Source organism: Callorhinus ursinus, unplaced genomic scaffold (genome assembly GCF_003265705.2).
Source record: "Callorhinus ursinus isolate GAN/ISIS: 27379988/994484 unplaced genomic scaffold, GSC_fseal_2.0 scaffold10, whole genome shotgun sequence".
NCBI classification, from domain to species: Eukaryota; Metazoa; Chordata; class Mammalia; order Carnivora; family Otariidae; genus Callorhinus; species Callorhinus ursinus.
This window is the reverse complement of record NW_027397072.1, coordinates 9226843-9239616: the sequence shown is the minus strand read 5'-3', so window position 1 is coordinate 9239616 and position 12774 is coordinate 9226843. Positions and strand designations below refer to the sequence as shown.

Sequence of the window (12774 nt, the reverse complement as noted above, 5' to 3'; positions counted from 1 at the left end):
ATTTTTCTGTTGTCTGCATGGGGAGCAGCAAGAAGCAGCTAAGCTGGTCCTCAAATTGAGGCAGAGCCTCTCACTGGGTCTTGAAGACAGAACCATCTGATACTTAGACCCAGCCTTTGGGAGAACCAACATCCTGTTATAACCACAATAGGTGATGCTTTGAGAGCAGCCTGGGAAGCTGCCCTGGGCCTCGGGGTACAGGGAAGCCCTGTCTTCTCCTCTCCCACCCCAGGGGACCAGACTTAGTTTGGCTCAACTTCTCTGAATTAGGCTGTGATGGTGAAGGGAGGGGGGTAATCAGACATTGGCTAGTGATCATCAGAGGACCAGTAAACCAAATCGTGGGGGGCGCCAGGGGGCTCAGCAAGTTAAGCGTCTACCTTCAGCTCAGGTCATGATCCCGGGATCCTGGGATCGAACCCCGCATTGGACTCCTGCTCAGCGGGGAGCCTGCTTCTCCCTCTCCCTCCGCCCCTCCCCTCTGCTCCTGCTCTCTCACTCTCTCGCAAATAAATAAAATCTTTAAAAACAACAACAACAACAACAACAAAATGTGTGACTAAAACTCCCAGAAAGGACAACTCCTCTGGGAGCCAAGGGCCAGGTAGGTGGTGGTGGCAGGTAGAGGGGCCACTTAACCCAGCCCAGGTCCCCGATTAGACGGAATGCAAGTTGACTCTCAGAGTCGTTAGGACTCAGCCCGGCCACGCCGGTGGGGCAGCCGCCCTCAAAGGGAGGACAGCAGGTGCACGGGCTTGAAGTAGAAACACTGTTCCGGAAAAACGGGGACCGTTCAGCGTGACTGAGTTTTAAAAACTGCAAAGGAGGGCAGGGGGAAGTCAGGAAGAGTCCCGTGAGCCGAGCTAATGAATCTGGACTTGATCCCGAGAGCCATGATGAGCTAATGAAGGGTGAGGCCAGGGGAACAGAGCCAGACCTGCATTTTAGGGTGACCTTCCTGATGCCCACTGTGGGGCAGGGATATGGGTCACATCAGAGCAGTTGACAGGCTCTTCTCGCCAACACTTCCCGGGGAGGAGGCGAGGGGGCCTGGGGGGGCCCGCAGCTCCGGGGCGGGAGGTGGCTGGGCCAAGTGTCATACCTGTGCAAGGCCGAAAAGAGACTGCTTGGGCTCAGCAGCAGGGGCCCCTGAGGCAGCACCGTGCCCCTCTCATTGACCCAGTGCAGGTAGCCCCTCGTCATGTCTGCCATCCCGATGGCCCGTGCAGAACAGTAGAGAAACTTATAGCCATTTCTGAAAAAGAGACAAAGCATTCACGTGTCATGGCATCACACCACGGAACGGTTCTGCATTCACAAACGCTAACCCGAATGTTTCACACAGAATGGCACTGCTGCACGCTCCCCTCCCCAGCCAAAGGCCACATTCTAGAAATATTCTTTTGCATTGAGAACGAAGCCTGAATGCATTTCACGGTCCCTTACTAAGCACTTTCGCTTCCCTCACTTGCTTTAATCCTCTCGAGAATTTCGTTCCGGTAGGTATTTTCCCTCCTCTTCACTGCTAGGGAAACTGAGGCTCTGTGCCAACTGGCCGACCTGCCTGCACCCACCGAAGGATTTCCCTCTCTCCAGGCCAAATCCCATCCCCCCGGCAGCAAAACTCCTTCAAAGGGCTGAGTATCTGCACTGACTGCACATCTCACCCCGAGAACCCGCTCCAAGCAGACTCGTTCCCCTGCCTCGCTGGCCCCGTAAGTCCCTGCGATGCCACAGTTCTCATGTGGACAGACTTCCCAGCAGCACCCCTTCCTCTGGAACACCTCCGTCCCTCGGCTTCCCACACAGGTCCCCTGGCTCTGTCTCCAACCAGGCTCCACGTGCACAATCCTGGGGTCCTGGGGGCACTATCCTCCTCAGCACCTGGCTCCCTAGGGGATCACACCCACTCCCCAAAGGCTTTAAATGCCACGTCCAAACCGAAGCAGTATACGATATTGGTGATGCTGTGATATAATACAGATGTACATGGTCTTCCTCTCGGATCCCAGCATGGAGCTTCTAAGCCCTTGTAACTTCCTGAGCAACAAGCCATTTATTATTTGAGACAAGCCCCTCCCTCCAACCTGATTTTATGCTAATGAGGTGGTCCTTGGAGAGCGGGGCTGGTTGCCATAGGAACCAACCATGCAATCAGAGGGTTGGTACTTTCAGCCCCACCACCACCCACACACACACAAATCCTGGGAAATGGAGAAGGGCTGGAGATTGAACTCAATCACCAATGGCCAATGATTTGATCAATGAACCTCCACAAAAACCCTAAATAATGGGGTTCAGGGTTCAGAGAGGTAGGTGAATGCATCCATGTGCTGAGACACACCCCAACCCCATGGAGGGGAGACCCTTCCAGACCTCGCCTCATGTACCTCTTCATCTGGCTATTCATTTGTATCCTTTAGAATAAACCGGAGTGTTTACCTAAGTTCTGTAAGCCATTATAGCAAATTATTAAACCTGACAAGGGGTTGCGGGGACCCCTGATTTGAAGCCAAGTAAGGCAAAAGTGGGGGTAAGCCAGGGACCTCCTACTTGCAGCTAGTGTCTAAAATGGGAGCTGTCTTGTGGGCCTGAGCCCCTAACCTGTAGGGTCTACCCTACCTCCGGGTAGTTGGGGTCAGACCTGAATTGAATTGTTGGACACCCAGTTGGTCTCTACACAGAATTTCAGAACTGCTCCATGTGACGGCCCCATGTGTTGGGTGTCCGCAGTGTTGGGAGTGAAAAACAGATCACAGGGTTATTCTTCTATTAAACACAACTTTACTACTTTATTAGGCCTCCATTTCACGTTTTTTAACCATTGAAAGCTTAGTGTCCAAAATGAGATGTCCTGTTAATATAAAATACATACCATGTTTCAGAGGCTTACTATAAAAACAGAATAGAAGATCTATCCCATTAAGAATTTCTACATTGATTACATGTTTAGATGGTAATAGTCTCCATACATTGGACTAAATAAAACACACTCAACATTTTTAAACACCATCTATACATGGCTGTCTCCTGAATTTATACTTCCAGTCCAGGCCCCTCTCTCAATCTCCAGGCCAACGCATGCAGCTGCAAACCCCCCATTACTCATGGGGTACAGGACAGTACCCCCCACGTGATGCACCCATAGCCAAACATGCGCAGGCGCTCCTGCCGCGACCTCCCCACTCAGCACGCAGCACTCTCTCGCTGGCCCAGGTGTGAGGCCAAACCTCAGGACCACCTGGGTTTCTACTTCTCCTCAGAACCACCCCCCCTAGCCCCCCACACATCAGCAGGCCTCCTCATTCTACCCCAACAAGGACCCCAAACCACCCCCCAAGTCCCCTGTCACCGCCACAGTCCTCGTGCACACCTCTGGGACAGGGCCTCCTGCCTCTACTCCCACAGCAGCCTAAATCAGCTCCTGGCCCCACACACCAAGTGTGCACACAGAAAGAAAACTCAAAACCCGCTCATATCGTGCTCAAAACCCTTCAGAATCTTGTTATGTCCCTCAGATATAATCCAAATTCTTTGCCATGACCCACAGGGCTGGCGAGACCTGGTACCCCCCCCCCCCCCCCCCCCCCTCTGCTCTGTCACTCCCCCCTACCAGAAAGTGCCCCCGCCAGTCCTGCGAGGCACCATGCTCATTCCTGCACTGGGCACCTGCACGTGTTGTTCCTCCCGCCTGGAACACTGTTCCCCACACTTCAGGCTCGCTCCCTCCTTCCCCTCACATCACCTCCCCAGAGGACCTTTCCCTTGCCCCTCTATTTAATAAAACACACCCTTCGCTTACCCTCACTCCAGACACTGAATCTCTGCTCTGCTTTATTTTTCCTAATGGCACTCATCACTAATATTAGAGGATAGTTCCTTGTTTGACAGTATCTCTCATGAATCGATAAGCCCCCCGAGGGCAGGGACTTTGTGTCATTCCTTGCTGTAACCCCAGGGCCAAAAACAGTGCTCAGCAAGTCACAGACACTTAGTAAATATTTGCTACATGAGCGAATACAAACTACCCACTTCCAACCCAGCTTATTGTTCCACCATGGATATTTTATGCTGGTCAAGGAACTCGTCTCTACACTTGCTTAATAAATACATTCTTTAAAACCAGGAAACAGGAAAGTTTTAAGACGAAGAGAATCCAGAAATACCAGCTTGAATACAGGGATGCATCTGAAAAATGCATCTGAAAATCAAGCAACTTTTTTAATTAAACATCTTTGTATTTTAGCTGTCTAATTAATGCAATCTTCAAAAAAAAAAAAAAACCCACTCTGTATATAGCTCTTCACATCAAAGTTCCTAAAAGCTGCCACCTGCAGGGGCTTGAGATGCTAATTTTATTCAAAACTTGATTTTCAAATACATTTCATGGTCTGATCAGGCCACTGCCTTGTTCTCACCATGCAAGTATTCTGCTTTGTTCAAAGGCTGTTACTAAACTTGGCTGGAAAATCAGCTTGAAGACGTCCAGTGTGGGGCAGGGGGGATGTTAATGCTTGTTGGTAGCAGAGCCTTCACCCCCATGAAAGCCGTCTGTGATCCCATCAAATGCTCAACGGCACCAAGTCACCAAAGCTCACTCTCGAGTGAGCCGCTTGGGGTCAGACGCCGCACTCAGAAGGGCAGGATGCGCTCCTCCTGTCAACGCATCCCCAGCGGGCGCTCCGGCCCTGGGCCCGGGTGGCCTCGGGATGCACGTGCGGCCGGCCCAGCCCTGCCCTTCGGGAAGAGAAGAACACGTGGGGAAACCTACCCTCGACAGCAAACGTGGACTACGACACACACACGGATCACACTTACCCTCTCATATCTCAGCAACTTCAACAGGGCTTGGGGAAATACCAGAGCCAAAAAGGAAGAACATTCCACGTCCAGGCTTCAAACTAACGGTTTCTCCATCTGTCCCAGCCTCTGTATCTCTCTTAAAACACTTGGCCCAGGCCGATATTAAAGTAGCTTGGAAAGATTATCTTTGGGGCTATTTGCCAAGATAAGCTTCTAGGCTGAAGGTTCCCCACTCCTGACATCTTGGACTGGATAAATAATTGTTGGGGGGCAGGGCAGAAGCCCCAACAATGCCACACTGTGGGATATCTAGGCAGCAGTCCCGGCCTCTACCTGCTAGGTGTCCGTGACACGCCCCAGGAGGGACCACCAGAAACGTCTCCAGACATTGCCATGGGTCCCTGGAGGCCAAAATCGCCCTCAGTTGGGAGCACTGTTGTAGAAAAAAGGACCTCCGTAGCCCCTATTCAGGCCTCGAGGAAGGAAAATCACCCGCCCCCTTAAGGATGGAAGGCTCTATGCCAAACTCAGACTTGTGCTCAGCCCGGCCTCCAAGGCCCCCTGCCTGGAGCCCCCCTTTCATGTTCACCACGCACAGGCTCAGCTCTCAGCCCCACCTCCCATGACAAGTGTGCTTCTCTTGAAACCCTGCTCGCCCAGCAAGGCTCAGCTCGAGCGCCCCCTCCTCCTTGAAACCACCTTGGAGTTCTCGTCCCTCCGATCAGAATTAATTTCTCCCTCACGTCCGTATGAGAAATCTGCATCTCAGCGCGTGACGCCCTCACTGCCTCATGACAGGGGTGCTATCTGCTTCTACAGGACCCCGAGCTCCCTGGGAGAGGGGCGCCTGCAGCCCGTACTGCACCCACAACAGCCCCTGGTGCGCAGGTTTGCAATCAGAGTCTGCTCAGTCCCGGGGTTCTCCCGGAGGCCCGGCTTGGAAAAGTTCACCCCGCTACAGCACACAGCCTGGTGACCGCAAGCCTGCGACCCGCGGCACCAAGCTTCTGGCCTGGCAGGGATCACAAGGCCTAATTTTCCCATCTTAGAGATGAGGAAACCAAAACTGGGAGTGGGGACGAGGTCTGCACATCCAGGGTGAGCTAAGGGCTGTCACCTTCAGAACCCAGGCCCCCCGACCCCCCAGTCACCTCAGAAGACCTCGAGTGGAGGAGAGCACAAGCGCTATGGGCAGGAGAAAAGAGATCCTACCGAGTCGGCTAATGAGGATTTCCGCTTTCGGCATCCTGGCTTCACACGGCGCCCTCTTCAGGCCACAGCATTCGTTGTCGCCACGTTGTCGCACCCACACCAATTTTTAGTTACACCAATATAAAAAATATGCACCCAGTAAGGTGCAAAATCAGAGCAATTATTGTCCAGAGTTGGCCCCCAAAAGACCCACTGGCTCAATGATCTAGATATTTTAGGAAACAGTCCCTTACTTTCCTTGTACTTACTAAATATATTTGAATGGGAGGGAGGGCTTCATGTCTTCCACTGGTATTTGTTATCGTTGGTTTTTTGTTTTGTTTTGTTTTGTTTTTCGAGAGAGTGCAGGTGAGGACATGGGAGGGGCAGGGGGAGAGAGAGAATCTCAAGCAGGCTCCATGCTCAGCGCGGAGCCCGACTCGGCGCTTGATCTCACGACCCTGAGATCATGACCTGAGCTGAAACCAAGAGTCTGACGCCTAACCGACTGAGCCACCCAGGCACCCCTTCTTTTTAATCAATAACCAAGCAAGCTATTTTCTACCCTCTCGATGACCAAGGTGACAATCAGCCCTAAAGATAATTTCTCACAGCTGACTGTATTCAAATAGGTAATTACATTTGGCAAAAAAAATAAATAAAATGGCCCTCATTCTCTGTTGTTTTCAGGCAAGAGGCTATCTGCAAGACTGGTTTTTCCATTAGATAAATACTGCAGTGCCTAAAATTTAAGTGCAGCCTAAGTTCAGAAAAAGCAGGATGAAGACAGAGTGATCAGTCCCCAAATCCTGAAGTTAACAGCATCACGTTCTTAGTACTCCAGCATGCTAAAGCTCTCTCTACCTAGGCCTGCGGGCAATCACAGGAGGACATGAAACGAATGACCTGTACTCACGAGAAGAGGGAGTCCACACCGTGACCAGTCCTGAGTCCCTGCCCCTGTCCTGTGGCGGCCGCCCAGGGCCCTGGAGGAGGAAGCATGTGGGGCGCTGCCAGGATGGGGGTTCCCTCGAACCGACAGTCAGCCACAGGAGCGTCACAGTGAGCCCACCTGCACTAGCACTCCCAACAAGCCAGGCCGAGCCCTGGGCGTCCACAAAGAGCTCAGTCAGGAGGTAAGTAAGAGCTGCCCGGGATTGCCAACTCTGGGAAGGCATGGTGAGGACTATGGCGTCTGCGCTGGGCATCACAAGCTGAAAAATGCTGAGGCAAAAATCAGAGGTACAGGCATGGCAGGCAGAAGCCATTGTTTGAGTGTAGGTGGGAATATGGGAAAACGAAGCGTGGACCTGGATTACAGCAAGAAGGTCTGGGGAGAAAGTCGGGAAGTAAGGGCCTACCCTAGCAGAAGGCCGAGAAAGGAGCCTGCACCTCCGCCCAGAGGCGCTCAGTGCAGGCCCCTGAAGGCCACGGCCAAACCGTGTTTGCACCGATCGCTCCGGAAACTCTGACCGTCACTGGCCTGTCTGGGTGCACTGAGGACACACACCAAACTCAGTGGATGAATAAACATCAAGCTCCTTCCTCTCAACCGAACTGAAAATGCAGGAAGTATTCTGCACTCATCACAGACCCTCACTGACAGACCTCACTCCCCGTATGCCCATTGGTCAAAGTCAAGAATGTTCAGGTGTTCTCTGGTAAGCTACCCTACTTTACTTCCCAAAGAGGTAGCTTTTCTGGGGAAGAAAAAAAAATGCAACTGTGCCCTTTTTTCTTTTTTTAATGTACAGTAAGAAAAGGAGTAGATTTATGTTCCAAAGCCCAAAATGATTCAGGCTGTGAGCTTCTCGGTATCCTGACTCATGAGGGCTTCTTCCAGCTAAAAATAGACGCAATCTTCAGTGTCGTGCAAGTCCAGGCAGCTCCTCAGTGGATTAATCCTTCTCAACGAGAGAGAGGTCAGCCACGGTGAGGCTGTGGGGAAAGGGACCAGCACACACACCATCCACAAGACTGCAGATGGGGTGTACCTTTGCAGAGGGCAATCTGGATCTATTGTTCAGAAGTTCAAATGCGTTCATCCTCTGACCATCAATTCTACTTCTGGGAATCCACTTGACAGCAGACCCTCCCTACGTGTGTGCGCCTTCTTTATTTATTTATAGGCTCATCACACATGATAAACACTCTATGTAAGTGCTTAGGACATCAGTCTTGGACCTAGTGAAGAAACTGGAAACTCCCTCCTCCATGCATCAACAGAGGACTAGTTAGATACAGTACAGTTTATCCATATTATACAGCATGTGCCACACTGGAGAATGAGGTAAATCTTACACGTAATGAAACAGAAAGACATATTACTAAATCATGGAGGCGTGCGTGGGTGTCCGGGGGGGCGTGGGGAGAGCGGAAATGGATTTTAAGGACACCGAGACAGAACCAAACTGTTCACGGCGGCTCCACATCAGGGAGTGGGTTAGCCTGGCGGTAGGGCCGAGAGGAAGACACAACCTTTCTACTCTCAAATCTCTCTCATTTTTCTTATTTCTCTTCATTTTTTTAAAGAAGCATGTATTACTTTTGTAATTTTTTGAAGAGGAAATCTGGAAAAGTGAGGTCAAGCCAATGAGCAGGGCATCTAAGAGATCAGACGCTCTCAGTCCCACCAGGGTACGAGGCCCCATCCCAGCCACCCCACCCCCACTGCAGCGTGAGGCCCAGGCGGCCAGACACCATGTCCACTTCGTGACATCCCAAGCACCTGTCACTGGGCTGAGCACACAACAGGCACCCAACAAATGCTGGGTAAGTGAATGAACGAGGGGCAGGAAAGTATGCTTCGTTCATCCGTGCTCACAGAATACGGGCATAGCTCTGAGTGCCCAGCCCCCACCCCCCAACTGTCACCGACGTGGGCCAGAGGTGAGCACATCAGCTTGGGAATCATGGGCCCGGTTTTCCGGCCTGACCTCCACTATGTAATTCCTCACCTTCCTCAGCCAGGGAAAGGAGGGGCTGTCCTGCGCTGGCCTGAGGCACCTTCCAGCCCAAGTGGCTGCAGAACAGAAAGCATTAGGGGTAGAGTTTTTGCGGATGAGGAGACTCTAGTCCACAGAAAGATGGAGAAAGTGACGAGCCAGTGCGGGGAGGGAGAGACCCCGACGGCCCCTGACCTCAGAGACAGACCAGGGCTGAAGGTGCCCTGCCTCCTGTCAGCAACTAAGGGAATGCGGACCCACCAGTTCTGAGGGAACTAATGATATTAATTCTTATAGTAATTTTGAAAAGCTAGTAAGTGAAGTAACACGTGCCCGACACAGGACAGCAATTTAAGATCTACCCTCCCACCTGGGCATGCCGGTGAGAGGGTACAGAGCAGGCACTGTCCTGCGCTGTGGCCACACAGCAGAGGACCCGCCAGGCCGGCGGACAAGATGAGCACCGCAGCTAAAACCTGCCTGGAATCTGCACCTCTTCGGCCTAAACTACATGGCTGGGCAGCTATCCGAGGACCATTACCTCACCTCATCTGAGGAGATGGGTCCTCAGTAGGAACTGAATCTCAACCCTCCCCTCACGCCGCCACCCTTGTCCGGCCAACAGCTTTGGAGTCTCCTATCACTTCCTTTCTTGTCTCTTGGCACTGAATTCACACTTGGGAGTTGGCGGGATGAGCACTCACTGTGTTCTCAGAATCCTCCACACCCCCACTGACCCCGCTTGACTGAGGTGCATTCCTCTTGCAAGTCACGTTCAAGGTCAAGGTTCCGCGGGCAGAGTGTCATGCACGCACCAACAGCACACGGGAGATGGGGGCAGGCGCCCGGTACTTACTGGCTCACTTTATGGTACAGCTTAGCGATGCCCTGGTGGGTCCAATCCTTGCCCAGGGTGGGCAGAATGTGGCCAAGAGTATCTGATCTAAATAAAGATAGAAATGAGAAAAATAGAATAAAAGGGGCATGACAACAGGGGAGAAAGCCCATTCCAATTCACTGTACCAGAAACACCTCATAAGATATGCCAACAAGACCCATGACTTACTTGCTGGAGAGAAAGCGCAAACCTAGAGTAATCAGAGGAGAATGATCACAGAGGGATACATGAACACACGAAAGGGCACCTTCTCGCTGATCACGCATCAAGTCTGTGACTTGCTAAATCAAAGCGGAAAGGGCATCTGAAAAGACGCTCCTGGGAAGCATCCACATGAGCAACATCTGGGAAACAAGCACCACACCCCAACTACGGCCGTTTAGGGCAAAGATCGAAGATTCCACAGCTGCACCAGAAACGGAACTGCATGAGCCCCACGGCACCACAGAGAATGGGAGATGCCGGACCCAGGCCCCGGGGCCCTACAGGAAGGTGAACTCGCCCATGGCCCCTGAGGCGGCCGGACCTACCTGGTGATGGTCCCATCGATGTCTGAGATGATGACTTTGTCGTCCCAGTTCCACAGATAGATGGTGCCTTCGCAGCGACACGTGCCTTGGTACTGTGTGGTCACGCTGAACACCACGTCGTTGGGGCCGTTCTTCAACTTCAAGCTTTTCTGAAAAAGATGAGCCATGTGTCCACTTGAGGGAAAGGCCCAGACTGAGGGCTATTTGGATTCCATTCCATGAGACGCTAGATTAGTACTATTTTGTAAACTCACTGACCCTGGGCCGCTATTATACTTCTGCCTACAGATGAGGATGGTTCTTTCCAGGATTTGGGCCACCTGAACCCAGCTCTCCCCACAGGCCCCCCCTGTAAGGCAAGCTCACCCTCTTCCTGCAGGGTTGAATGACAGGCTGGGAGGCTCGCCACGGGAATCCCACCTTCAGAACAGGACACACTTACTACTCCGTGAATAAACATGAAGGGCCACAACGGGGGAGACAAGGCCAAGTGCGGAAACATGTTTTCCTGAGTAACCGCAGACCCAAGGAATTCACAACAGATCCGGAAAGCAAAATTACCTTTTTGGCGGTTTTGCATCTCATTGCGGGGACCCCCTCGTGCATGCCAGCTGGCTGCCTAACTCCAGGTGCCCCCAGCATCGCTGGCCTGAGCCACGTGCCACACAACTGCACAGAGGCTGCCAGGCTGAGGGACGTGCTGGTGGCGTTAAGTGGGGGTCTGGCCTGACCCTTTCCCATGAACACCATCACAGCTTAGCCTGGCCCCCCACTCATTCTTAGGATAAAAGCAAAAGAGGGAGGATACTTGCTCACTGGCTGTTCATGGGAAACAAGGTCCAGGGAAAGAAGGGTCTGACTAAAACTGATGGTACACCCCCACAGAAGAGGACACTGTGACCATGATGGCCCCCTTCCACCTGAAACTCTCTAAACCCCAGCACAAGTGTTTGATTTCCCCCAATTTAGGAGATGCCCTTGAGTCGACAAACATCTCTCTAAAAATGGAAAGAGCCTGTGAGATTCGGGTCTATCAGTCATTTACATCTAAGGATAAATTAGCTTCCTCAGGCTGCCCTCCTCCAACACTTGAAAGCTCCAGGGCTACACCAGGGAAGACAAAGGGGAAGCGAGGCCGTGGGGTCGGCCTGGCCAGGGGCTGAGGCCGGGCTGGAGAGCAGGAGGGGCACCCAGACCACCAGGCCGCTGAGTCTGGGTGGCCACGCCACGGCCAGTGCCTGTGAACCCGGCGAGGGAGGAGCGACACACACACCAGTTGCTCTGAAGTGAGCCGAAGGGTCTTCCTGTAGCTGACACTGGACAACAGAGGGAGGTGGCTTGCACTTGATGGTTTGGCAGCTGTGTGCTCTTCATCACTGGAGGATGATTCATGCTTTATTCTGGAACACAGAGTGATGTAATCACCAATTAGGAAATGCATCTGGGTAGCCATGAAAAATGCATTAGGCCAGAATCAATGACAGAGTCAATCGGGTCTCTCCCGAGTACTGTCTCTCGGGTGGTCATTTACCATATGCCATTACATTTATCAATGAATGCTCACTAACTCCCATTCATATGCCTCCTGCATTATTTATCTGGGGCTGCCGCTCCTCATTCACTTCCCTATTTCCTAGCTATCATCACTCTATTTTAAACCAAGACGCTGCTTCTTCCTGATAAACAGGGTTAAGCTCCCTCCTCCCAAGGAGGATGCCTGTAAACATTCTCTTCTGTTCCGGGTGTAAGGCTGCAGGCCAAGAAGAAGTCCAAATTTCTACACATCCTGAGTGATCAGTTCTGTTTATACCTCTCCAAACACCCATCTCCAAAAAACTAAGTAACTGTAGGACTCCCTACCAGGTGAAGACAAGGAAGGTATCAGTCCTCCTCCGGAAGCCCTGAGCAGGCTGTCCCACGGGCAAGGACTACGCACGTCATCTGCCTGTGCAGAACACACGGGGCCAATGCTCCCGACTCTTCCAGAATTCTCCGTTTGGTGAAGGGCTGGGGGTTGCAGGTGGGAAGCAGGCTCTCTTTCTTTAACCAGCTCTTATAAAGCCTATTGGTTGTTCCCTCAATCAACATCCTGCTATAGCATAATCCCCAACCCAGCAGCATCAGCTCTGCTCCCTGAGACCATTACCTTCAAAAATGTCTTGCCACTATACAAAGTTACAAAGTGTCTGTTAAGGCTGAGTGGAAAGGGCTGAGTCGGCCCCAGGCAGGCACATCCCATCCTCAGGTGCACACCTCCCTGCAAAGCTTCCTGCTCGGGACATCCCTTTATGCAAGACCGACACGTGTGGGAGCTCTGTTTTATCTTTTTATCTCAATGTGCTCTGACCTCTCAATGCTCAAGACCCCCTTGTCTTCCGGCCTCCTCCAGCCTCCCATTCTCCCCCAC

The 12774-nt window shown here is 52.2% G+C and overlaps 1 protein-coding gene across 3 annotated transcripts in view; it reads right to left on the bottom strand.

Moving 5' to 3' along the window:
- LPIN1 (lipin 1) overlaps positions 1-12774 on the bottom strand; it is a 96431-nt gene that overhangs the window by 10829 nt on the left and 72828 nt on the right. For all 3 annotated transcript variants that reach the window (XM_025867757.2, XM_025867760.2, XM_073897009.1), the window contains 4 exons: positions 11641-11767; positions 10368-10516; positions 9796-9882; positions 1103-1255 (listed from right to left, as the gene is read on the bottom strand). In XM_025867757.2, coding sequence (XP_025723542.2) covers positions 1103-1255; positions 9796-9882; positions 10368-10516; positions 11641-11767 — 516 coding nt within the window. The remainder of the gene's footprint in view (positions 1-1102; positions 1256-9795; positions 9883-10367; positions 10517-11640; positions 11768-12774) is intronic.